At 55.8% G+C, this 23,760-nt stretch overlaps 3 protein-coding genes across 22 annotated transcripts in view; 1 reads left to right on the top strand and 2 right to left on the bottom strand.

Moving 5' to 3' along the window:
• Positions 1-620: 620 nt before the first annotated feature.
• KLHDC3 (kelch domain containing 3) lies at positions 621-20,028 on the bottom strand. 9 transcript variants are annotated; one of them, XM_046939362.1, is made up of 12 exons: positions 19,960-20,028; positions 15,881-16,034; positions 14,973-15,218; positions 12,960-13,136; positions 9,104-9,219; positions 7,787-7,858; positions 7,349-7,562; positions 6,986-7,072; positions 5,681-5,789; positions 1,529-1,602; positions 1,300-1,378; positions 621-1,204 (listed from the first exon to the last, which is right to left on the bottom strand). In XM_046939362.1, exons 3-12 carry the CDS (start codon positions 15,124-15,126, stop codon positions 1,138-1,140), a joined length of 1,149 nt encoding a protein of 382 aa, XP_046795318.1. In that variant the 5' UTR covers positions 15,127-15,218; positions 15,881-16,034; positions 19,960-20,028; the 3' UTR covers positions 621-1,137. The 9 variants fall into 9 exon arrangements, 8 of the variants coding, with proteins under 8 accessions (XP_046795318.1, XP_046795316.1, XP_040553713.1 ...); XM_046939360.1 differs by lacking the exon at positions 19,960-20,028 and adding an exon at positions 19,652-19,712 and having other exon boundaries at positions 1,300-1,422; positions 1,525-1,602; XM_040697779.2 differs by lacking the exon at positions 19,960-20,028 and adding an exon at positions 19,652-19,712.
• On the top strand, positions 19,762-20,906 carry MEA1 (male-enhanced antigen 1). Its single transcript, XM_015283406.4, has 3 exons — positions 19,762-20,061; positions 20,143-20,245; positions 20,316-20,906. The coding sequence occupies exons 1-3, from the start codon at positions 19,801-19,803 to the stop codon at positions 20,477-20,479; spliced, it is 528 nt and encodes a 175-aa protein (XP_015138892.1). The 5' UTR covers positions 19,762-19,800; the 3' UTR covers positions 20,480-20,906.
• The window catches only part of PPP2R5D (protein phosphatase 2 regulatory subunit B'delta), a 36,666-nt gene continuing 33,690 nt past the window's right edge, over positions 20,785-23,760 (bottom strand). For all 12 annotated transcript variants that reach the window (XM_046939352.1, XM_046939356.1, XM_040697778.2 and 9 more), the window contains one exon: positions 20,785-23,559. In XM_046939352.1, coding sequence (XP_046795308.1) covers positions 23,422-23,559 — 138 coding nt within the window. In that variant the 3' untranslated portion in view covers positions 20,785-23,421. The remainder of the gene's footprint in view (positions 23,560-23,760) is intronic.

Raw genomic sequence — 23,760 nt, 5'->3', positions numbered from 1 at the left:
TTTCCTCTCCAACAGGGAGCTGGCATGGGGCACTGAGCCCCTCCGGCCTCTGCTCGGTGTCCCCAAGCTTGTTATTCTCCTTGGAGAAGCCCCAGTGAGAGCCATTCACAGAGACAGAAGCATTTTGGGGTACGTCTGTGCTCAGCATTGTGCTGCCTGATGCAGCAAGTCAGAGCAGTCTGTGCGTGTTTCCTGGTGCCCAGCAACCTGCAGGGAGAGTAAGCTTGGTGCTTCAGTGCTGAAGAAGGGGATGCTGCAGCAAAAGGCTCCAGCATTTCACGGCACGCAGCCATTGCCATCTGTCAGCTGTCCCTGATTTCTGCATCCCAATAAAAGCCCTGAGTACTCCCCTACCTTTTCCTGCATTGTTAACGCGGTTTCACCCCTGCACCCACCCACCCTGAGGCAGCAAGGCCCAGGTGATGCTCACCAGCTGCCTCCCATTCACCCTTGCTGTCCATCTCCTGGGAGGCAGCTATGCTGTGGCTCAGGCCCACTCTTCCTGCTGGCCCCTGCTCCCACCAGGCACGGAGAGCTTGCAGCTGGTTCAGCCACTGCCCCCCCCTCCCCTGCCTCCCTCCCAGCATAGCTGACATGACAACACACGGAGCATCAAGAAAGCCACTTCCACCTCAGTGTTTATAAAACGCCCACTGGTCACTGTGTTACAACCTGAGCCAGGCAGCAGAGCCCCTATGTCGGGTGCAGGGGCTCAGCTCCACCCTGGGCCTGCAAGCCAGTGCTGGGGGCAGCTCAGCACCAATGGGTGCAGGCACAAATGTCATCATGATTAGGAGGCAGCACAGGAATAGTTCCGAGCCTGGAGCCGGCAGCAGGAGTCAATTCAGGCCCTTACTGGCAAGGCACCAGGCCAGTGCGGCTGTAGCTCTTCAGGCGAGGACGGGGGTTCACAGTTGTGCTGCTGGGGCACGCAGATTTCTTCCCCAGGGGCCTGCTCTGCCTGCACACCCATGCTGCCCTGAACGTGACAAGGGCCCAAGGAGGCCTGGCTGGGGCAAGACAAACGGAGCTCACATAGGTTCCTTGCTTGAAAGGGCTAAAAATTCATGCAGGCAGTGGAGCAAGAGGTCAGTGTGTGGAGGGGTGAGTACAGGGTGACAGAGGGATGAGCCAGCATCAGCCCTGCGAGGAGACAATGGGACGGCTGATGGTGCTGTTCGTTGTCATGGCTGAGAGCTCCCATCTGTAACACAACAACAGGGCACAATTAGAAGAAGCGTGGACCGGCAACCAGGGCTGGAGTGCCCCAGGGAGCACGCGTGGGTGAGCACACAGTACCTGATGTCGTGGGGAAGGCAGGACTGGTCCAGGCTGTACTGGATCACTGCTAGCTTACACAACGTCTTTAGGCTAGGGCCTGTGGATAGAGGGCGGTTAGCCACAGCAGTCCTCATCTGGGCACTATGGGGGATCAGGGCATCAGGCAATCAACGCCACAGGAAACGGTGCTTCTCAGCGAGGCACCTGGTGGCAAAAGGCACACACCGTGCAGGGAGCACTCACGTACTGAAGTCGAGGATGTAGAGATCTGAGTGGTCCATCAGGTCAAATTCATCGCCCATGCCCTCCTCCGGAGATGGGCTGCAGAAGCCAAACACAGCTCGTCAATCGGTGCCAGAACACTTGCATAGCAATTGCAGTTCTTTAGGCTCCCCAAGGGCTGAGCAAGTCCAGGACTGAACTCAGCCTGGCTGAAACCCTCCAAGGGGTTCTTAAGAGAACAGCTCTGGGCAGGCTGGAGATGGGATGCTACAGTTGTTCCTGAATGCAAGCGTGCTGGCACATGTATCTGTCCAGCCCTGTGCAAAAAAAGGGGTCCATGGGCTGCCCCACAGCAGACAGGCTGGCATCCCCTGCAGAGCCCTGTACACTGCTCACAGCAATGCTGTATCATGTAAGCCTGCCCTGGAATGTGTTAGAAAACAAACATATCAAGGTGTCTGGGCAGGCAAAGGCCAGCCCAAATGCAACGCAGTGCAGCAAGGTACAGCCCACACTATGCCTTTTCACAGACCTTGGGCCAGCTTCAATGCCCAGCCAAGCAAAGGCACCCAATAGGAAGTATGAGGTCAGCCAGCTGACCTAGGACAATTCAGACACCACTCAGTGGCACAGTGCACAGTCCAAAGAGTAATGCTGGCAGCCCTGGTGAGGTAGGCAAGATCAAGCTAGACACCCAAGAGGACTTTCTGTGAGGCTCTCCCTAGTTGTACTGCAGGACTACAGGGCACGGGAGCCACAGTCTATCTCCAGGTATGCTCTGCTCTTGCTGTCCACCTCAATTCTAGCTTCCCAAGGTTGCACAGAACACCTGCAGACTGTAACACAAACTGTGCTGCGTGGGAGTCATGCCACGGAAACCTGTGAGCCTGTAAGCTCTCAAGAGCACTGATGCTGCTGGAGACAGAGCCAGTATGCAGTGTACCAAACCACCCCAGCACTGCTGGAGTGTGGTAAGCCACGCAGCTTTCTGTGTGTGTGTTATGGAAGATGCTTCACTGCAGTTTTCTACAGAAGAGTAAAGGCAGAAGCTCAGGATGAACAACTGAAGCAGCCACTGAGGTCTCCTCTTGGCTCAGCAGCAGCTCTTCTCCTCTTTTTCTGCAAAAGCCATATGTACTTGTTGCATTAGCACAAGTTCTCCACAGGTTAGCAACCTGCAGCCAGGCAGACATCCTATTTTATTAGCATGTGTTCCACTGCCTCAGCCCACAGCCAGACTACCTTCGGGTTCCCCGCTGTTCAAGCTGAAATCGTGTGCCAAGCACAACAGCACAAGGTTTGAATCAGATTCCGCACAGCCACAGAGTTCATCACTCCAGTTCTCACAAAGGAAAGATCTGCTGCAGTCATTTCAGCATGGCCACTGAGATGCTGTATGAGAACGGTAGTGACGGCAGCTAGGAGACACCAGCACAGCACTGCAGGCACAGACATCTCTCAGTCTGACTGCAGGAATTACTGCTGGCTCCATCCACAGCTACTTGGCTGTGTCGAAATGGGGGCAGCAGTTTCAAGAGACTGCAGCTGAGCCATCCCGCTGTGCTGTGCTCCCTTCTGATGTCGGTCCTGGGGTACCAGGAGGAAGCTGTGATTTCAGGCATGGCCAGGGAACAACAGGCAGCCTCAGCTGAGGTTCTCTTCCTTTGTGGTCTTGATGGAGCAGCCAAAGCCACTTGAGAGATGGGTCACTGAGTCCCCCAGCACAGACAGAGCAGCCTGTGCTGGAGCATTAGTGCTTCGCTCGAGCACTGATGGCTGTTTGGAGAACTTGCAAGAAAGGAAAGGCGTTGTGAGTCATTCTTTGGCTCACCACAAGGCAATTCAGTACATCCTTATTGCTTAGCTGGGACCTCATGCAGTGATTCTCGCTGTCCACCTATAACCCACCAAACTTCACGTCAGACAGGAGGTAAGGCAGCACCTGTGTCCCCACTCCTCAGCACCCCCACACAAATACAAGGCACAGCTTGCTGCTGGCAGAGAAGACTTGCTGCTGATGGGTCCCATCTGCCTGGATACAAGAACACCACAATCTAATCTCACATCCACGTCACAGGAAGACCTAGGGCATCCCTTATCTTCCAAAGGGAAGCCAGCAGGCAGCGCAGTGCACTTGTGGCTTTATCACCCAGCTGCAAGCAGCTGGGGAAAGCCTAGAGTTCAAGACCAGGAGTGCTGCAGCTCCCAGTACACAGGGTGCAGGGCACCAGCCAGAACCCAGCAAAACTGTTTGCTCTCCCTCACCAAGCCAGGCTTTTCTAAGCCAGGTCAGGATAAAGCAGTCCCAAGCCAAACCTAGACCAGCATCCGTGCAGCTAAACTCTGACTTATGGTACTCCATCTCCTCTTCGTTCTCCCTCTGTGGATGGTCTCTGTGTGTGAAGTGCTGGTGGGTCTGGGAGGAAACCAAGCCTGGGACACAGCTAGCAGCACTGAGCTCAGTGCCACATGGCTTCCCTGTCACTGAAATGGGACACAAACAACAGGATTGCTGCTGGCCTCAACGAAAGACCACAGATAGGCAAAAAGACAGAGCTCTGGGCAGGACAAAAAGAAGCGCTTGGATGATGCAGCAGCAGACACCTGCAGAAGAACTCCTGAACAGCCTCTGGTGCAGTGAATCCTTGACAGGAAGGGCAGGACACAAAGGGGTTTGCCTGGCCATGCTGCCTGGCTGATCCTGCAAGGCGCCGCTGAATCCCCCACATCCGTATGTCCCCTCCCCTTCCCCAGCAGGGGAGCGCAGGTCAGCAGGCAGACCGCAGGGAGTTCTCCGTTTACAACGACTTCCTGGAAAACTTCTTATCTTGCCAGCAGGCTCCAGAACACACCTGATAACCATTACAGGAAGCCAGCACAGCCCCCACCCCAGCCTGCAGGGCTGTCCCTCCGTCCAGGCAGGCTACATTCCTGGCCACCAGCAGCTTTTCCTACCCCAGCCTGGTATGGACGAACCTCGCAGGAAGAACAAGGCAAACGCTGGAGTTGGTCAGTGGAAAAGACAAGCTGCTGCCAGGCTGTCTGGCGAGGTGGACTGGCCTCTGAAAAACTGGTGTCAAATTTATTGTGGTTTGCTAGCACTTGTTAGGACAGCTGAGTTTTAACACCCAAGTTCAGCTGCTGCACTATCTACCAAAGACTGCAGCACCTGAGAGCATCCAGAGCTGCCATCAAGCCTTCTGCTACACAGAGCAGCACCCAGTATCTGCTGAGGAGCCTAGAAAAACTCAGCACCTCCCAGCACTTCACCGTGCACTGCAGGCCCCCTCATACCCACACAGGCATCCTACCTCTATGCCTTCTCCCACTGCCAAGCTCTTCCGCAGCTGAAGGCCCTTTGCTTCATCAGACCTTGGTACATGAGCCTACCAACTGCCCTGTCTTGCTCTCTGCCCCCAGCCTGTCTTCTCGAGCATTCCCAGAAAGCCACTGCCAGAGTCCCAGAGAAAGTCTCAAACCTTTCCAAACCATTTGGAGGGCTGAAAGCATTTCAGATGTCTGTGCAAGGTAAATGCTGGCAAACAGGCCTGTGCTCCAGAGCTGCAATCTGTCATTTCAGACAGCGCAGAGCATGTCCAGGTGATGGGCTGCTTCCTTCCTTTTAGCAGCTGCTAAGGCTCTTGGCCGCATCCAGCTGCCCTCCATCCTGACAGTACCAACTCCAGTGTTTGACAGCTAAATCCTTAACACCGGGTCCCTTCTGTGAATGGAAACTTTGCTGAGGAACACTGATACAGAAGGGAGTGCTACTTTGTGTGAGTGGCTCAAACAGCTCCTGGCTGAGCTGACACCTCTCTGCAGCCCGACAGACACCACTCCTGCCAATGAAAGAAAAATTCTGGTGGGAGAAGCAGGGCAGCATGTAACGGAGAATAAGTCAGTCTGAAGTCTTCTTCAGCAGAGCAGACCAGGCTACTTGTCTTTCTTGGAGAGTAAGACTTGTCATCAGCTGCTTTACAAGTTAACACGACACCTTCAGTCTCCCCTTTGCTTTTTCCGAAGGAGCTATGATCTGTGTAATTTGTCACACTCGAAGTTAGATGGAGAGTTGCCATGTGCCTACGAAGTGAAGCTGACTACAGTATGGAAGGAAATTGTGTTGAAGGGAATGGCAAACCCTTCCACAAAGCCACACCGTTGGCCCCCTGTAACTCACCTGGTGCCTCCAAAGAGGATGATTTTGTCCCCTACTCTGCAGCAGCACTGCCGGCGTCGAGGACACGGGCCTTTCCCCTTGGGCTCAATCTTCCTCCATGAAAGGGAAACTAAGGAAAGAGGTAGGGGTGAGAGAATGCACCAGCTTGTCACAAAGCCCTGACCAAGACCTAGGTATAAGCAGGTTATGGAATTAAACAAACCACTGAAGAAAATAGATAAATAAAACAGAGGCCCCACAGACACCAGCCAGCCAAAATGTGCCCTCCCTGTCCACCTCTTCTTTGCTGGAGGCAGAACAATGCACTCCCATCAGGTTGTTGATGGAGGGTTGCTTCAATGCCAGGCACAGCCCTCAGAGCTTTGGACAGGAGCTGCAGGTTCTCTCTGCAGCCTCTGTGACAAAACCAGGCCTTTCACCTACAAAGCTCGAGCCCAGGGGCTGCCAAAAGCAGCAGGTTTAACACCACAGGGAGCTGTGCAGGCAGAAGTGCAGGAGCAGTCAGCTCCCCTTCCCCAGCGTGGGCCTGATGTAGAGGGAGGCCCAGGAACCAGCTCCATCTATTGGCAGCCACGGAGAACGCAGAGCATCCTCCCCGAGCTGGGACAGCCTGGCTGCGGGAGAGCAGAGCCTGAACCAGGCAGAGAGGACAGCAGCCTTTGCCCCTGCTGCTCTCTACGGCAACGATGCTGGGGGGTGATAAATGACAACCATATGGCACCAAAACCTTCAGGAGCTCTCGCACTAGATCGCAGGTCAGCTGGGGAACAGCAAGCTGGCTGCTCCCCCATAACCACGTGCTATTCTTATAAGGCCTCACTATGCAAACTGATTAGCAAACAAATCAGTCTCATGGCCGAAAGTGTTTGAGTACAGAGGACTCCAAAACATCTCAGAGTTGACTGGTAGTTGGGGTACCACACCAAGAACCACCAAGCTGACATGGTACCAAGAGAGCGTGCTGTGGCGATGCTGCAGGTTAAGCTGGGTGGTTTCCCCAGTTAGTGCCTGGGCTCCCCTAACCCCATACCTTCTCTTTTGCCATCAGTTCTGTGTGTTAAAGAACAAACCAAAGTTTTCCTAAGCACCTTCCAAATAAGCACCTTTCAGCAATATTTCCTTTTTCTAATGAGAGTTGGAGACAGTTTGAGGAGGAACAGGAGCACTGAGCACAGCAAGTTTCTGTCAACATTGTCATGGCAGCCATTTCCCTCAAGCAGGCCCTTGGAGTGTACGTCCATCCGAGCACTCACACACCTGAGAGCCTCGAGCACCATCACTGCAACAATTTAGAAGCATAAATACCTGGATTGAATTTCCAGAGATCATGGAAGTGTCTGTTCAGGCGTGCGTTGTAGCCACCAAATACGTAGAGCTCCCCATTGTAGCTGACTGTGAGGAGTAAACACAGACATCAACGTGCCACCCAGGGCAGAGCCCAGCAGGTCCCTGTCCCAACACCAAACACAAAGCAAAGCAGTGCTCGCTGCCCACTTTGGCTTATATCACTTTCACACACAGGGCTGCACGCAAGGCTTTGCTATGGGCCGCAGCTCTCCACGGAAGCCAGGCTCTGAACACCCCTCACTGTTCCACACCTCCACCCAGTGGAGAAGACACCCTTCTGCTATGGGTGGGAACTCCTTTCCACAGCAGACCCACACTCACATGCCGAATGGCTCCGCCGGCCTTCAGGAAGCACTGGAGTGGGAGGGGAGTCCAGCCAGGAGTTTGTTTCTGTATCAAACACTTTGATGCGGTTACAGTAGATCTCGTTGTTGGAGTGAAATGGCCCAAAACGGTCAGCTCTGCCCCCAAATACATACATCTTTGTTCCAATGATGGTAGCTGAATGGAAGTCTCTCCAGCGAGCTGGTGTACCCTGCAGGGACAGGTTAAAACAGCAAGAGAAACAACGCAGGTTATGCAGGGAGGTGACAGCTCTTGAAAGGGAAATTGTCGTGGCTGCCTTCTCCTGGAGAACTTCTCCTCCTGCAGATCCCAGCCACAGCAAACAGGAGCCGGGAGACAAGTATGGGCATCTACCCCAGAGATTAGCACAACTGAGACTTTCTCCACAAACCAGAATAAAAAGCAGACACTGACCTTGGCAGAGATTAAGGTCCACATCATGTTTGTGGTGTCCAATTTATGGATGTCATTTGAAAAGCAGTCGGCCTGGAAGACAGCAGAGCAGCCTGGTTACCAAAGCACTGAGAAGCCTGGTAACACCAGCCCTCCAAGAAAGGCAGCTACCACAGAGACTCACATCACTCCTTTGGACCCAGCACTTCCTAGCAGATGTGGTGCTCGCTCCAAAACATCCAGGTAAGCAGCACGTGCCACTTAACAAGGAGGAGGTAAAGCTCACCCCTCCCTAGAGCTGTTCCTTCTCTCCTGCAACCTTCCCATTTATTCAGTGCTTGGCTCCTACCACCAAGACCTGCACGCAGCAGAACTTTGCTTCCACTCCATGCTGCAACAGAAGAAGGTGGAGAAACTGCCTCCACTAAGGCCACACGAGAGGTAGGAGCTAGGATTACTTTAAGGAAACTCAACACCCAAGAGTAAATACAGGTGAGGATCCCACAGAACTAATCTGCAGCTTGCAGCTGAGTAGAGCTTGCACTCACACAAACAGTACAGACTTCTGCTCCTCCAGACAAGGGAGATAGCAGAAAAACCAAGAGGGCAGGCTTGTTTGGCCTTGGTTAAAAACAACCCACGTTTGTAGAGCTGCAATCAAGATCATGGGCTTAATGTGCTAGAGAGCTCAGAAAAGCCAGGGGAATAACGAAGGCACTGCCATAACAGCCCCAGCTTTCATCCAAATAACGTGGTACAGCTTTCCTTGAGTCTGGTGATAGTCTGAAGTGATATTTACTCTTCTAAGTTCAGAGCGTAAGGATTTACTTACAGGGGTGTTAAGCACACTGGCAGTTCAGGGTGATCTCTGTCCTTACAGGAAGGACAAGTGCTTGCTGGAGAGGCTCAGCAAGGCATGAGAAGAGGTACAGAGCACAGGGAGCATGCACCACACTGGGACAAAACTTCACAACAGCACTACAGACAATGGAAGCAGTGCATTTCTCGGGTGCTTCTCAGCTAAATTAAAATGTATTTGTTATAAATTTATCTAGGTTTGTTGGAGAAATGCGCCATAAAATGTAACATTTGTATTTTAACTCTGTATGTTTTGGGAAAGCAAACAAAAAACCTGCCCTTTTCACAGACCTACCAACCACCTCCTCTGAAAAATTAAGAGCCTAGCCTGGATAATTATCGCCATAACTTTGTCGAGTTATAAAATGAAGGCAACTGTGAATACAAATATGCCCACGTCCCCTGCCTCTGCTAATGTCCTGGGTAGGAATACCCTCTCTCCCAGGGGATTGCCAAATAAGTGTTTGAGAGATTACTCACCAGCTGTTCGTAGCCTCCAAAGATAAACATGCTCTTTGCCAGGACACAAGCTGAGTGCCCGTCTCTTGCTCCTGGGACCATTCCAGACACCTTTGGCGTGAACCACTTGTGCGTGTCTGAAACAAACCAGGAGGCAATGCTAAGAAAGTACAGTAGATGTCGGGATGGGATTGCTCTGTACAGCCATTCCTCATTTCTAGGCAGAAATCCTCAGCAAGCTTCTCCAAATGAGGCTGCCTACCTGAGCCTCCACAGAGGACACAGCGACAGAGGTCCTCAGCTCTAGGGCAGAGCCAATGCCCAGCCTGACAAACAGCTCAAGTTCCACGTGTGATTAGTACAGCACTGCTTGAGCAACATTATTTGTATTGACTCACAAGTAGGCTTTGCAAGAGGTGCAAGAGACTGGAAGCTGGAAAACACTGTTCCAATTCTCAAGAAAGGCAAGAAATAAGACTTTGGTAACTACAGGGCTGTCAACGTCCCTTCAGTGCTGGTAAAACTATGGAGATTATGCTGGGAGTTGTTGAAAAACACCTGAAGGACAACACGGTCATTGGTTCGTACCCAATGTGGGTTCACGAGAGGAAGGTTCTGTTTAACAAACTTAATCTCCTTGTATGGCAAGGTTACCCACCGAGTTGACCAAGGGAAGCCTTTTGATGCAATGTCCAGCATAAGCTAGACAAAAACATAATGCAGTGGGTGAGCAATTGGCTGACAGATCAGGTCCACAGGGTTACAGTAAACAGGGTTGCCTCAGGCTGCATCCAGACACTAGTGGGGTTCCTCAGGGCTTCATTTTAGGGCAGGTTCTCTTTAACATCCTCATAAATGACTTGAATGTAGGACTAGAATGTGTTCTGAGCAAGTTTGCTGATGATGCTAAATTAGGAGGAGCTATTGACTCTGTTGAAGGCAGAGAGGCCTCACAGAGAGATCCAGATAAATTAGAGAGCTGGGCAATCACCAACCACATAAGGTTTTAAAAAGAGCTGGGAAGGGGCAACGCTGGCTGTACATACAGGGTGGGGGTGAGATGCTGGGAACAGCCCTGCTGAAAAGGATCTGGGAGTCTTGGCTGGCAGCAAGTTGAACACGAACCAGCGGTGTGCCTAGGCAGCCAGGAGGGCCAGCCCCAGGTCCTTCTCCGCAGGGCTACTCTCAATTAGTTCATTTCCCAGTCTGTACTCCTCATATCTAGGACTGCCCTGATCCAAGGGCAACAGCTTGCACTTGGTCTTATTGAACCTCATGAGGTTCTCATGGGCCAGCTTTTCAAAGCCTGTTCAGGTTCCTCTGGATGGCATATCCCTTCCTTCTGTTGTATTGAGTGCATCACTCTGCTAAGTGTTATCAGGAAGCTTGCTGAGGGTACACTCAATCCCACAGTCTCAGTCATTGATAAGATGTTGAAGAGAACTGGCACCAAGACAGATCCCTGGGGGACGCTGCTTGTGATTGACCTCTACCTAAATGCGGAGCCATTGCCACGACCCTCTGGCTACAACCATCCAGCCAATTCTTTATGCAGTGAACAGTCCAGCCTTCAAATCCACCTCCCTCCAGTTCAGACATAAGGCCACATCCTTCCTTAGTCTATCAACGCTGTTACTCAACCATACAAGGCCAGAGTCCTCATTTTGTATGGCTCAGAGCAGAGGAGCTGAGGGGAGGCCCGATGGCGGCCACAGCTCTCACAGGGAGCGGAGGGCAGCGCGGAGCTCTGCTGTCTGTGACAGCGACGGGGCCCGAGGGAACGGCACGGAGCTGTGTCAGGGAGGGCGGGTGGGGCTGAGGGAAAGGCTGTGCCCCAGAGGGCGGTGGGCATGGCACAGGCTGCCCAGGGCAGTGGGCACGGCCCCGATGCCGGAGCTCAGGGAGCGTGGGGGTCTGATATTCATGTGGTGCTGCATGGGGCCAGGAGTTGGATTCAGTGTTATATAGCTCTCTTGCAACTCATGATATTCTATGATTCTACAGTTTATCAATTTTGCCTTTACAGTTTCAACTACAGTGAAGAAATCATGCTAAATGGCCCTAGTGACCTCACAGCTTGGAGATGCTAACAAACTAACTGAAGAAAACTAGTGCTCTAAAACGCAGCCAGAAGTGACTGAACCACAAGCTTATCGTGTGCACTGCAGCTCCGTTGACATCTTCACCTCTGCTGCTCTCCCTGTCTTATCTACTCCTCTTGTCACATTTGCACCCCCTCCCCAAGGGGAACTTTCCCTGCTCTCCACAGTCCCCTTAACGCCGCTCTGCACACACCTACACAAGCTGAATTCAGCCCCTCAGCCCACACGTCTCAGGGACTAAGTCAGAGGAGGACTTGAAATCCAGCCAGAGTTCTTCTCCATGCAGGGCAACGCGGAGCTGCGCCAGCAACTCCCTGCCAAGCACAAACAGGCACCTGTCCCATGAGCCCACAGACAGGCACAGATAAGCCTCGAGGCAGAAGGAGATGTCCCCCCCGCAGCCCCCCTGAAATGCTGCAAGCTGCCAAGAGCTGTACTTATTTCAGGAAGTGGTAAAACTGGAGCCAAAGCAACATTCTTCGTGAGGATAACTCCTCTGAACTTGGCCCATGACTACAGCAGTCCACCTAGGCTCTAGCTGGAACCACACAGTGGGGTTTGCAAGGTCAACAAAATCCTGGGCAGGCAGCTAGCAAGAAAGCTGCAACAGCTATCGAGTTCCCATCCTCCACAGGGCTGCTTCCAAGCCCAAGTCACACGGTAGCAGCAAGAGCTTGCCCTGGCATAAGGTGTTGAATTAGATGGGAGAGACCTTGCCTCGTGGTCAGCTCGGTGCCTCCATCTCCAAATGACAAAACTGCACTCAGCCAGGACTTATCCAGCCTGATGCAACAGATACAATGGAGCTTACACCACAGTCGGAGGAGTGCCAGCCACACTTTCCAGGATTGGCAGGGGACAGGCACTGTGTGTACAGACAGCTGCGCAGGGTTTGGACTAGGACTTAGGGCTGGCCTTTTCAGTTAATTTGCACTTAATGTTAAAGTGCTGGAATTGGCAGGGACACCAGGCTGCTCCCATTGCAAGGCTCCTGCGTAGAAGGCAATCTGCTGCAGCTTCCTAGCTGCACATACCCAGGGAAGGGGGGAAACCCTGTGTCCAAAGAGCAGCTCCAGGCTTCAAGACTTCTGGCAACAAAGGGAACTCATGACCAAGCACTTGTCACTGCAAGCCCAGTTTGTGGTTAGCATTTAAATGAACTTGCCCCAGAGTCCAGATGTGCCCCCCTCCTTCCCTGACACTCCTGTCCACCCAGTCCCTGTTCCTCACAAGTGTTTCAACAGCATAATGAAGAAAACAACTTGAAATCTCAAGGAGTTTATCTTTCAGATTTATCTAATCTGGCTCAAGTCTGCCCTTATTTCTCCATTCTGTCCTCGACCACTTCATTCCTCACTCTGCTCCGTGCTTTCAGAAAGAACCACCTCCCTGGAAAGCAACAACAATCCTCAAGAGCCCTTCTTGCTGCAACCTTCAGCCACAGCTGTGGAGTACATCAGAGAGAGCTCTTCAGTTATAGCTACTATCAGAGATAGCGCACAAAGCTGACAGAAAAACTGAAAACCATTTGCCTGTCAGAGAATTTCAGTAATCTCTATTCAAAGGCTTTCACAGAGAGCCGGGTGTGCAGATGCACTTGCCGCCCTGCTGAATCATCCAGCAGCAACAGTTCCTCCTCTGCCCTGTTTGCTCTACACTGCCACTTTTAGAGAGACCAGAGGCAGGAGAACAAGCTGGGGAGCAGCACAGTGAGGCAGAGAAAAGGTCTCACCAAGGGCAGCTGCGATGAAGATGAGTAAAGAGATGGAACTTACTGACATCAAAGGCATAGAGCACATTGCAGGCTCCCTCCGTGTCGTTGCGGCCTCCCCATATGTAGACGATGTCGTCGATGAGCACTGCTGAGTGCCCATACCTCATGTAGGGCACCTCTCTCACTTGATCACGGCTGTTTGTCCACACTGGAGGCAGCTTGATCCAGCGCAGGGACACTGGAAGCATAAGTTTGAACCTGTGTTAAGCCCACTGTGCAGGCTCACCCGTCTACCCATCGTGGGCAAGTGAGCATTCATGAAAGCAGAAAGCCCAATGGCTCGGTTTCCCCCCTGCACGGTAAGGTGCAGAAGCAGTCTAGCAAGCAAGACAGAGTTGTGCCCGACCCTGAATAGTAGGTGGCTAAGAAATATGGAAGCACAGCTTTCCACAGGTCCACTGTTGAGGCAAGACTGCAGGAAGCACAGAGGACTGGAGGAATCTGGACAGAAATAGCTTTGGTTCTGCGTTACCACATCAAAGAAATTACTGCTCTTGCTCATCCTGAACCAGGAGGGGAGGTACAGCACGCAAGCAGACACCACCCCACGCACAAAACCACCACAAACACCCTCCCAAAACAGGAAGAAAAGAAGGGGGAAGGTGATAACGAATGCAGACACTACTTCAGGCTAGTGACGTTTTTGAAGAAGATGCTCCGAGCGGAAGGAATGGGCAGCACAGGAATAATTCACTGCAGGGCAAGGTGAGAAGGCATCATTTGGACTTTGGAAGCACAGTCGAAGAAAAACAACACAGTAGCTTTGTAGAAACAGCAGTAGTTGTTATTATTATTATTATTATTATTATTATTATTTTAATAAGACAAAAAAAGTAAAACAAACTTTGGAGCAGATGGCTGTGCCTCCCTTACCCCATGCACACCTCAGTTCTCCCTGCTGACCTTGAGGTACAAACAGGAATGTCTTGTGATTACAAGCTCTCCTTCCTGGAGCCTGCACGGCACGTTCAGTAGTAGGCAGGGCAGTCAACATGCATTACAGGGCGTAATGACAGTGCAGGAGTCACCGCAAGCATTACATGGCCATCCTTACCAAAGGGAAAGGATCAGGCACGTCAAGAAGCGAGTGTCCACCTCTGAGGCAGGAAGGGCAGGGAGGAACTACAGCCAATGCTAAACTCAAGCTAAACAGGATATTCCCTACCTAAAACACGGTCTTCCTCTCCATATCATTGAAAGAGATCATTGAAAACCCAGTACTTTGGCTTTGGCACTGAAACCCAACAGCACTAACTGAGCAAGGGCTTGGGAAGCCAGCAGCACCGTGACTGTTTCATACCTGGGAGTGGTAAACAGGGAAGGCAACACAAGCGTTCCTTTGGGCAGGGTAACAGTGTACTCCCAAGAACAGTGCTCTGATGTCATTTTCAACTGTCTTGACTGTGAGAGCCCAGTTTCTTTGGCTAGAGATGAATGTCTTTGGTCAGGAGTTCCTGAGCTACATTCCTTTCCACACCGTGAGCAGATCACCTCAACAACCCCACAGAACCAGCCATTTTATCCACCACCTCACATGCCGCTGCCTTCCCCAAAGCCAGATTTAGAGCAGTGTATTCTTTGCACCTTGCAGCAAACTAGTCTGCATATTAGGAGAGGTTGCAGACTGGGCAGCCGCAGAGCAACCAGCCCTTGGTTGTCAGCTGGGTTCATCCAAGCACCTGTGCAATTTTTCAGCCTAATTATAGGGGAGCACTTTGTGGACCAGCTCAGTAATCTCTTCAGTTCAAAGAGTGCTGGGTCAAGGAATGCAGCCTCTCCCAGCCCTGCCGTGGCTCGAATCAGCCCTCAGATATGTACTGGGTCCTCTACAAGGTGGACGCTGGTTGCTTTGCTTAGCACAGTGCAAACCTGCATGATCCCAACCAGCTGGTTGCTGCCAGGAAGGCCTCCACCGAGCCACAGTCACAGCACAGAACAGAGCGGAATGCGTTAAGCAGCAGCGTGCAAGCGAGCCGATAACTGAGCACGCCGCTCCTTTACACGCCACATTTACCTGCATTAAAAACGTGGACGTCGATCTGCCGCAGCGTCTCATAGTCTTCTCCGGAGCAATACCCACCAAAGGAGTACACCTTGTGCCCCACAGCCACGGCCGCGTGGTTCACCCTGCGCGGCCCGCCTTCCAGGTGCACCGCCCACCGTAACATCCCTCCTGTGAGCCTGGCGCTCCTCAGGGCTCCCAGCACCACAGCCTCATGCTTCCCAGGCCGCCGGCATGCCGGGCAGACGTCACCTGGCTCTGTAACAAAGGCATCACGCTAAAATAACACCATCCATCTCGCCGGTCTCCCCGCCTTCCTTGAATGCCAGCTATGAAGATCACATTGCAATGCCCTCACTCATCTGCCCTCCAGCTGAAGGTGGTCTTGCCCTCTCCTTGGAAAGGAGACACGGCGCAGGTACCGTAACCCGAGCAAAGCAAGGAGAGCAAGCAGAGATGCCCTCGCACACAGAAAGCTCGGGGCGGCTGCGCAGGCAGCACAAGCCAAGAGGTTTCTGTGAAGGCAGCGAGCGCTGTGCGCCGGCCGTGCCCCAGCAATATACGCACGATGTACGTGCCAGAACAATTTGTCTGCATGAACGAATGCACGCAGCGAGAGCCAACTACGAAGGTGAAAAGAACAGAGGCGGGGGAAGAGCGCGGTCTGTGGATCAGCTGTGAGAAATGCCAGAGGAGGGGGGAAAAAAAAAAAAAAAAAGGCAAAAAAAACCCCACCACCACAGGGATGACGACCAATCCAAAAACCCCCAAAAGAACACCTCCCTCCCAAAGCAACAGAGTCCCCAGTAGGAGGGTGCACTGCAACAGCAGCGCTCACACGCGCTGATCACCCAGCATCAGGATAAGCCCCTTCCCCCTGCCGTAAGCAGCCCTGCACACGAGGTAGGACGTTAACTCACGCTGCAAGCAGGTGGCACGGAGCAGCTCTCGGGGTGGTCAGCGGGGTGGATTTCTGCAGAGGTCCTCCCCAGGACCTGAGGATTCGGAGCACAGCCCTGCCCAGGCACTTGTGAGACAGCAGCTCTGTCACAGTGGTCAGAGGTTTGTCCCCAGCTGAAAAACAGCCATTAGAGGAGAACGTGTCAGCATTTCAGACAGCCCAAAGAAAATCCCCTTTTTAATTGCTCGGCTTCCGCTCCTCAGACTTAACACGCTCCCCCCACGCTCCATTTTAGCATTTGCAGAAGGCGAAGAAATGTGCAGACGCCTCGGAACGATGACTAAAATCCCCACACGTTTTCTCAGCCCATTTTTTTTTCTTGGAAAGCTGTTAAGTTTGCACGAGGGGAGCGCTCCTCCTGAAGCAGCCATGCGGTGCAGAGCCAGGTGGCCCCAGGCCCTCCGGGCAAGCAGGGCCACAGCTCACAGCCCTGGCGCCCACACGGCCCAGCACCACACTCGTGCCTTATCCCCAGCTCCTCAGAGCTGGGAAAGGAGCCAGAGAGAAACTAACAGCCAGAGGACACAGGCCAAGCCTGAGTCGAGCTCCCTTGCAAACAAGTCAGGTCAAGGCGTCCCTCCTGGAGAGCTGCTTCTCCTTCAGCTCCCACCTTGTAACGCCTTTCTGTCCCTCAAAGCCAGGCAGCAGCTCTGCTTCAAGTCCTCCACAAAGCGACAGAAGAGTTTCCATGGAGACCACCAAAGTCACCTTTTAGGCGATTCTGAAGGAATACCTAGAACTGATCTTTGGCTATCACTGAAAAACCCAACCAATGCAGGTTTGTTTCCCTCAAAGCCACTCCTTGGCTCGGCCATGCTGGAGGAGGCTCCTAAGTTAGAGCAGATTTCACCAGCAGTGCCAACCTTGCCAGCGCTCCTCCTGGGGCAGATGGGCACCATTTTACGAAGCAGTTTGCTTCTCATAGAACATCCCGAGTTGGAAGGGACCCATAAGGAACACCAGGTCCAACTCCTGGCTCCACCACCACTTTTATGCTGGAAAGATCAGGGAGATTTCACCCAGAGGGTGGTGACGCACTGAACAGGTTGCCCAAGGAGGCTGTGGATGCCCCATCCCTGGAGGCATTCAAGGCGAGGCTGGATGTGGCTCTGGGCAGCCTGGTCTGCTGGTTGGCGACCCTGCACATAGCAGGGGGTTGAAACCAGATGGTCATTGTGGTCCTTTTCAACCCAGGCCATTCTATGATTCCATGAAATTCTTCTTCCCCCCGAAGGCAGCTGGAGATGCTTGCCAAGGAAGCCTCCCCACGGAGCAGGCCACTGGTCTGTCACTACCAGATGCAGCTTCATCATCGAGCTGTCACGGGGATACAGGAAACAACAGTGACGCATCCCAAGGAGTCACCTGGCCCTGCACAGCAGCAGCCCACAGCCCTGCTTAGGCTGGAGAAGCGATGTTTACTCCGCAGCAAACAGTGTTGCAATGTTATTTCCTACAATTACAATTACTCAAGGCCGAACCTACCAGGAAAAGTTTTTCGAGAGCTCATCCCTGACAACAGAGCTGTCAGCTCACACACACCCAGGGGCGGCGCTGGGTGACAGCACCTGAGTTCATGGCTGTGCTTCAGATACGTCACCTTTGCCCTGGAGTCAGGAGTCCTTTCCAAGCAAACAGGTGCATAACCCATCTTGCTTTCTTGCTGCTGTTCACCACACCAGGCTGACACGCACTGGCTTTACACAGGGGAAACCGTGGGGAGAGTGAAGCAATCCTTAGGGGCTCCCTCGTATGAGGCCTTCGTAACAGGCAAACTAACACACTTGGCTTTGGACAGCTCTTAGAGTTGTCCAGCACAAGTTTTGCAGAGGGCACAGCCGGGGAGGGAGAGGAACACCAAAAGCTGTGATCCCGGCAGCGTGGCATGGAGCCACACAAAACATATCTGTGATCTCCCACTCCGGGCAACCAGAACGGTGTAAAGCACAGAGGTACGGATACGGGAGAGCCAGATGGGCACACGCTGCAGGAGGCAGCGCACGGCGGATCGGGCAAACCCGGCACCCCAGACGGACCCAACACAAGAGCTGATGCTCGGAGCAGATCAAAAGGTGTGATTTCGCACCACCAAGAAGTTCAGCTCGAATCTCTCTGACGGCAGAAGCAGTGCGTGCTGTCCAGGCGGCGGCGAGGGGTCCCTGCGGAGCACCTGCAGCCCTCCACCTGCCACGCACAGCGTTACACGCCCGGCCGCGTTTCCAAGCACGCGGCGCACCGACAGCCGCACGCAACCGCACATCGGCCCGCCGACACCGCGAGCCGCAGCCGAGCGCAAGCGCAAGCTCCCAAGGCTGCTGGCAGAGGAACAGCCGCGGCCGTCCTTCGACACCTCCCCCGCTCCCCGTCAGCGAGAGGCGTCGTGCCGCCGGAGCCTCGCACAGCGCCGCGTTCTTCGAGTGCGGAGCCCCGACGCAACGAGCCGAGCACGGCCAGCACGGAGCAGCCTTCCCTGCGGCTGCCCCAGCGCGCGCCTCCCGGCTCTCCCGCAGCACAGAACATCGGCGTCTGAGATCACCAGAAAACAATCCGCTCGTTTCCCCCCCCCCCCCAACCCGCCTTCCAAATCTGGTGCGGCGATTCGGACCAACGGAGGGGCGGACAAAAAAAAAAAAAACAAAAACAAACAAACAAACAAACGACAGCCACGGTTTTCACACCCGGATCTTTCAGCGGCTTTATTCGCTACTCGCAAGCCTCACAATTAGCTACGAAAACGTTCCGCTCGGGACAGAAAGCTGCCGGCAGGCAGCACGGCACCCAGCCCGCAGCTCAGACGCCGCCCCGCTCCGTGCGGAGCGCACTGCCGTCGCCCCTCCGGCCGCCCCCCGCCCCGCTCAGCCCTTCCCGGCCTGCGGCACCCAGCAGATCCCTACCGTGCGGCCGCCTCGCTCCCCGGCTCCCAAAGGATGCGGGCCGTGAGGTTTAGTAACGCTTAAAATAGCGCAGGCGGCTCGCACAGCCCATATAGATCGTTCTATTTCAGGGACGCCCAACGTACTGTCAGAGATAGGACGAGCGCTGCCCGCTTTCCCCGCTCGGGTTTGACATTTACCCCGCGCTCTGACCATTTACGCTACGGCGGTGTCAAACCGCAAGCCCGCACGTTGGGCAGCGCTGAAGGAGGCCGCGCTCGCGAGGCCACGGGCTCGGAGCAGCCCGCTGAGGCGCCGCAGCGCCCGGCGGAGTTCATGGGGCGGACGCGAGGCGCGGCCACGGCGCCGGCCGACCTGACGGCTCGAGACGGAGCCCACGGGGCCGCGGCAGAGCGCCGGGGACGGCCGCGCACACGGAGCCCCGCGCGAGGCCCGGAGGCCGCCGCGCGCCCTCAGCACCTCGGCCTCCCCGCGCCGAGGAACGGGGCCCGACGGACGGACGGACGGCCCCCCGCGGCCGCCCCGCCCCGCGCCGCGCCGCCCGCACCCCCGGCCCCCGCTCCCGGTCCCGCTCGGCGACCCGGAGCGCCGCGGTGCCGCCGGCCCCGAGCGCGGCCCCGCCGCAACGCGCTCCGCCCCGGCGGCCGCCCCCAGCAGCCGCAGCCCGGTACCTGGCGGCGCGAAGGAGCTCGGCACCTCGCTGCAGCGCCCGCCCCCGCCGCTCGCTGGGACTTGTAGTCCGGCGCCGCCCCGCCCGCCCCGCGGGGCTCCGTCCCTCCTCCCCTCCCGCCTCCCCTCTCTCCCGGCTCCGGTCGCCCGACGGGGACCCGCCGGACCTCGGGGCTTCGGGTCCCTGGCGGAGCGGCCCGCGGCGGCCGAGGGGGCGGGGGTGTCTCCGGGGGGCGGCGTCCGCCGCGGGACTACGGCACCCACAGTGCCCGGCGGCGGGGCGGCTTCCGGGTGGCGGCGGGGCCGCGCCCGGTGCATGGCGGTGGCGCGGAGGATGGGGCCGGAGCGGGTGTGTCCCGAGGAGCCGGGGCCGCCGGAGGCCCCCGAGGGCGCGGCGGGATGGAGCGGCGACGAGGAGGATGAGGAGGAGGAGGAGGAAGAGGAGGAGGAAGAAGAAGAGGGGGGCGGCGGGTACCTGTACCAGCCGCTGAGCCAGGAGCCGGAGCAGGGCCCCGCCGAGACGGGCCCTCCCGCGGGCGGCGCCGAGCCGGGCCCCGGCCTCCAGGAACGGCTGCAGGTAGCGGGGCGGGGCGGCGCGGGGGGCGCCGGCGGCGGAGGGAGCGCGGCCCCCACCCCCCGCCGTCCCCTTTTGCCGCAGATGCTGAGGCTGCACCTGCCCGAGCCGCCCGCGGACAGCGAGGACGAGGAGGAGGAAGGCGCGGCGGCGCAGAGCAGCCGCGGCTCCATCCCCATGGACCCAGGTAACGGCGGCTCCGCGGGGGCTTCGCGGCTCCGCGCCGGCCCGCTTCGCTCACGGCTTTCTGCCCGCAGAGCACGTGGAGCTGGTGAAGAGGACGATGGCGGGCGTGAAGCTGCCCACGCTGGGCATCCCCGCCTGGGCCAGCCAGATCTCGGACGAGCAGTGGCAGGCGGTGGTGCAGCGCGCGCTGCAGGCCCGGCACGGCGCGGGCAGCTCCAGGCCCGAGTGGAAGTGAAGGCTGAGCCCGGGGCCGCAGCCCCATCCGCCCGCCCGCTCACGGGACCCGCCGCGCCCCCGTTCCGCCCGTCGACGCGGTCCGACCTCCCTCCCTCTCTCCCTCTCACCCCCCCTCCCGGCTCCGGCTGTGCCGTCCCGGTGCTGGCATCCCGCCCTCGCGGGTCGCAGGAGCCGCTTCTGAAGCCGTGTGGGCGCGTAGGGCGGGTCGCGGCCGGCTGCGGCCGGATCAGCGCGGGACAGCCGCCGGCCCGGCGCTCCCTCCCCACACGCAGCGCAGTCAGCGACCACGCGTCGAGCCCGGCGTGTCTTTCCAAGAGATCGGTTTTATTTAGTACTGTACATACAGGGACATCTGTACAAAATCCAACACTTTCATACTATGTAATGCTCTACTGAAAATAAAGTACACCATATGTACATATGAACTGTAAGCAGCTTAATACTTGTGTCCAGGGGGTGAACGCAGTAGTTAGTTTTGCTCGTTCCCTCCGAGGAGGGACCACGTGACGTGGAAGAGGCAGCTCCAGTTCTGTCCATTTGGCTGATGTGGGGAAAGGCAAAGGCAGAGATGGGCGCTAACGCTACCGACCGGGTGTGGAGCGAGGGGCAGCTGTAGTGTGGCAGAGAGCACCGCACGTGGCAGAGAGCACTGACGCGCTCCCCCCACCTCGCGTGGTCCCCTTCTTCAAAGTCCAGGACTGGAATGAGGAGGCAGTAAGGTAATGGCAACGTGAAGGTACCGAGCGTGAGGTCCCTGGCCCGGAACGAGACACACAAAGCTATGAGAACGTGGAAGCCGCACAGCACGCAGGCGCCGCGCGTCACCGCCCTGCCCCGCGCACGGCCCGCTCTCGGCAGCGCTCCCCCGGCCCAGGTAGGAGGAAGGAGCATCGCCAGCCCCGCTGCACGCAGCAACCCTCAGCTACGCTGCAACCCCGGCACCTGCTGCTCCCGCCCGCCTCCAGCCCGGCGCGTGCCTACGTGCTGTGCCAGGCTCACGTGAGGTAATCGACTGGCAGCTGACCGTGAGCTCAGAGTCATGCTCAAAATAAGCAATAACCTCCCTGAGGTGTGGTAAGTCTCCTGATGAACTGGCCTGGTGCGCGGGGCCAGGGGAGGCGGGGGCCTGCGTGGTGTGGGTGATCCCTCCTGTACTCACGCTTGGCAGCTGCTCCCAAGAGATGGTGGCATGCCTAAAGGGAGCTGAAGAGAGCAGGGGGCACTGGATACACAGGGAGAGAACAGCTTGGTTTGGGTGGGAGGAAGGAAGGGGTCCGCTGGTGGGGACAAAGCAGATACACCAGGACCTTCTGCAATGACCTATGGATGCTGCAAAGCAGTGTCCGACCAGCACCGACTCCGTACGCTCCCTGCACTACTGCCATCCCACTCAAGCTTATGTGTCAAGCAAGCAAGCGCAGCAGTAAGAAGCAAAGACCACTCCCTTACTTATCACCTTGGCCTGGGACTGAATCTGCACCACAAGAAGGTAGGAGACAGCGCTCCGAGAGCTGGATCACAGTAGCAGCCGAGTGCTGCACAAGCCCCTGGGCTATCGAGTGCGCTCTAAACGCTAAATGAGCACAGCACAGCACAGCACTTCCCTGCTGCACCACGCAGCTAACAAGGGCCTCAGGCCACAGCAGGTGCTGAAGGAAGAGGCGAGGCAAACTGCTCAGAGCACCTACAGAAGCAATTCGATGGTGGCATCTCGCCACTGGTCATAAAGAGGAGACGACTGAACACGCACAAACTCGGCCTGGCCCCGTAAACGTGTATCCATTGCTTCCACTAATTTGCAGAAATGACTTTAGCAGCACAAGCTTCCTAGAAACCCCAGCCACTGCAGAGCTAAGGATGGGAACAACAGAGGGAAAGCTGCGGGAGTATTTTAATTGAGCAGGAGGAGGAGGAGGAGGAAGAAAGCAGAAGTCAGTGGCTGACACCTGCTACAAAGCAGAAGTTAACTCTGGGCCCACAACTACCCAAGACATTGGAATGGAGACGACTTAGTGAGGACCAACACAAAGAGCCGAAGGAATTTACTTTCCCACAAGAGAGCTTCTAAGGATGCTCTAAAAGGAGGGAAGCAATAGGATGTAGTGCTTGCACCCAGCTATACTGGGGGTGGCGAAGCACTGAACCCCCACTCCACCAACAGGGGAACAGAACGGGGGGCTTGAGGCAAAAGAAAGGTGGAAGCAAACATCTCCTGCTGTACGTGAGCCCTCCCACTGCGGAGCTGCACCCTGAGGCAGGGCGGGCAGCCGGCAGAGCCCCCACACAGTCTGCCAGCCGTTCCCACCACGCGCTCAGCCTCTGGTCACCGCGAGCAGCACTGGGCAGGCACAGCGGAGGCGGGCACCTGGGATGGCTGCGGCATGCTGAGCCACGCGTGGCGGTCTCCAGCCAACACACCTGGCTCAGGCTGGGTTGAACTGGGCAGCTCAGGCTGATCCTGAAGCCTGAGAAGCCAACTGCACTGTGCCGCTGCCCAGCTCAGCTGCCCCTCAGAGGTGAGCTGCGGAGGGGCTCGGTTCTCTCTACTGCTTACAGAGAGCCCAGAGCAGCTCCCTTCAGCCCTCCTTCTAGCAGAGCCACAGGAAGCACCTGCCTGCCCTGCAAGGCTCCCAGGAAGAGCGAAAACCAGGCAGCAGCTGGAAATGAAGCAATCCCTGCCTGGACCTGCAGGGCAGACAGGTTCCCTTCACACACGCACGCTGTGTGTGTGGAAGGAGGAGGAGAAGCAGGAAGATATGGCAGTGGTGAGATACAAGGTACAACATAAAAACAGATCTATCCTGCAGGGATGTGGATGGAGTGGAGGACAGGCACAGCTCACCATGTTCATTCCTTATTATACATGAGAACCGAGTGCATTTCTGTGACCCCTGGGGGAAAGGGATGGGACAGAGCTTCTTGGGCCAGCTTCTGAGCCCGTCAGAGAGCCTCCTGGTTAGAGGTGAGAAACTCTTCTGCTCTCTTGTGGGCCTCCAGGGCTTTTATAGTGTAGACGTCCTGAGGAAGCTCAGATTTCCGGCGCAGCAAAACCTTCTCCTTCTTAATGTCTTTCAGCATCTACAGACAAACCAAAGAAGTCAGGTATCTGCAGCACACCCCTTCAGCCCCATACAGCCTGAGCCTTCACTTCCTCTGATACCAACTGCCCTAGGACATGCTGGGTGACAGTGACATGCTGCAGAACAGGCTGGGAGCCACAGACCACAAGGACACAGGGAAGCCCCACTTGCACAAACTGATCTCTAACAGTCAGCTATT

The sequence above is a fragment of the Gallus gallus genome, chromosome 3, assembly GCF_016699485.2.
Source record: "Gallus gallus isolate bGalGal1 chromosome 3, bGalGal1.mat.broiler.GRCg7b, whole genome shotgun sequence".
NCBI lineage: Eukaryota > Metazoa > Chordata > Aves > Galliformes > Phasianidae > Gallus > Gallus gallus.
This window is presented reverse-complemented; position numbering and strand designations above follow the sequence as displayed.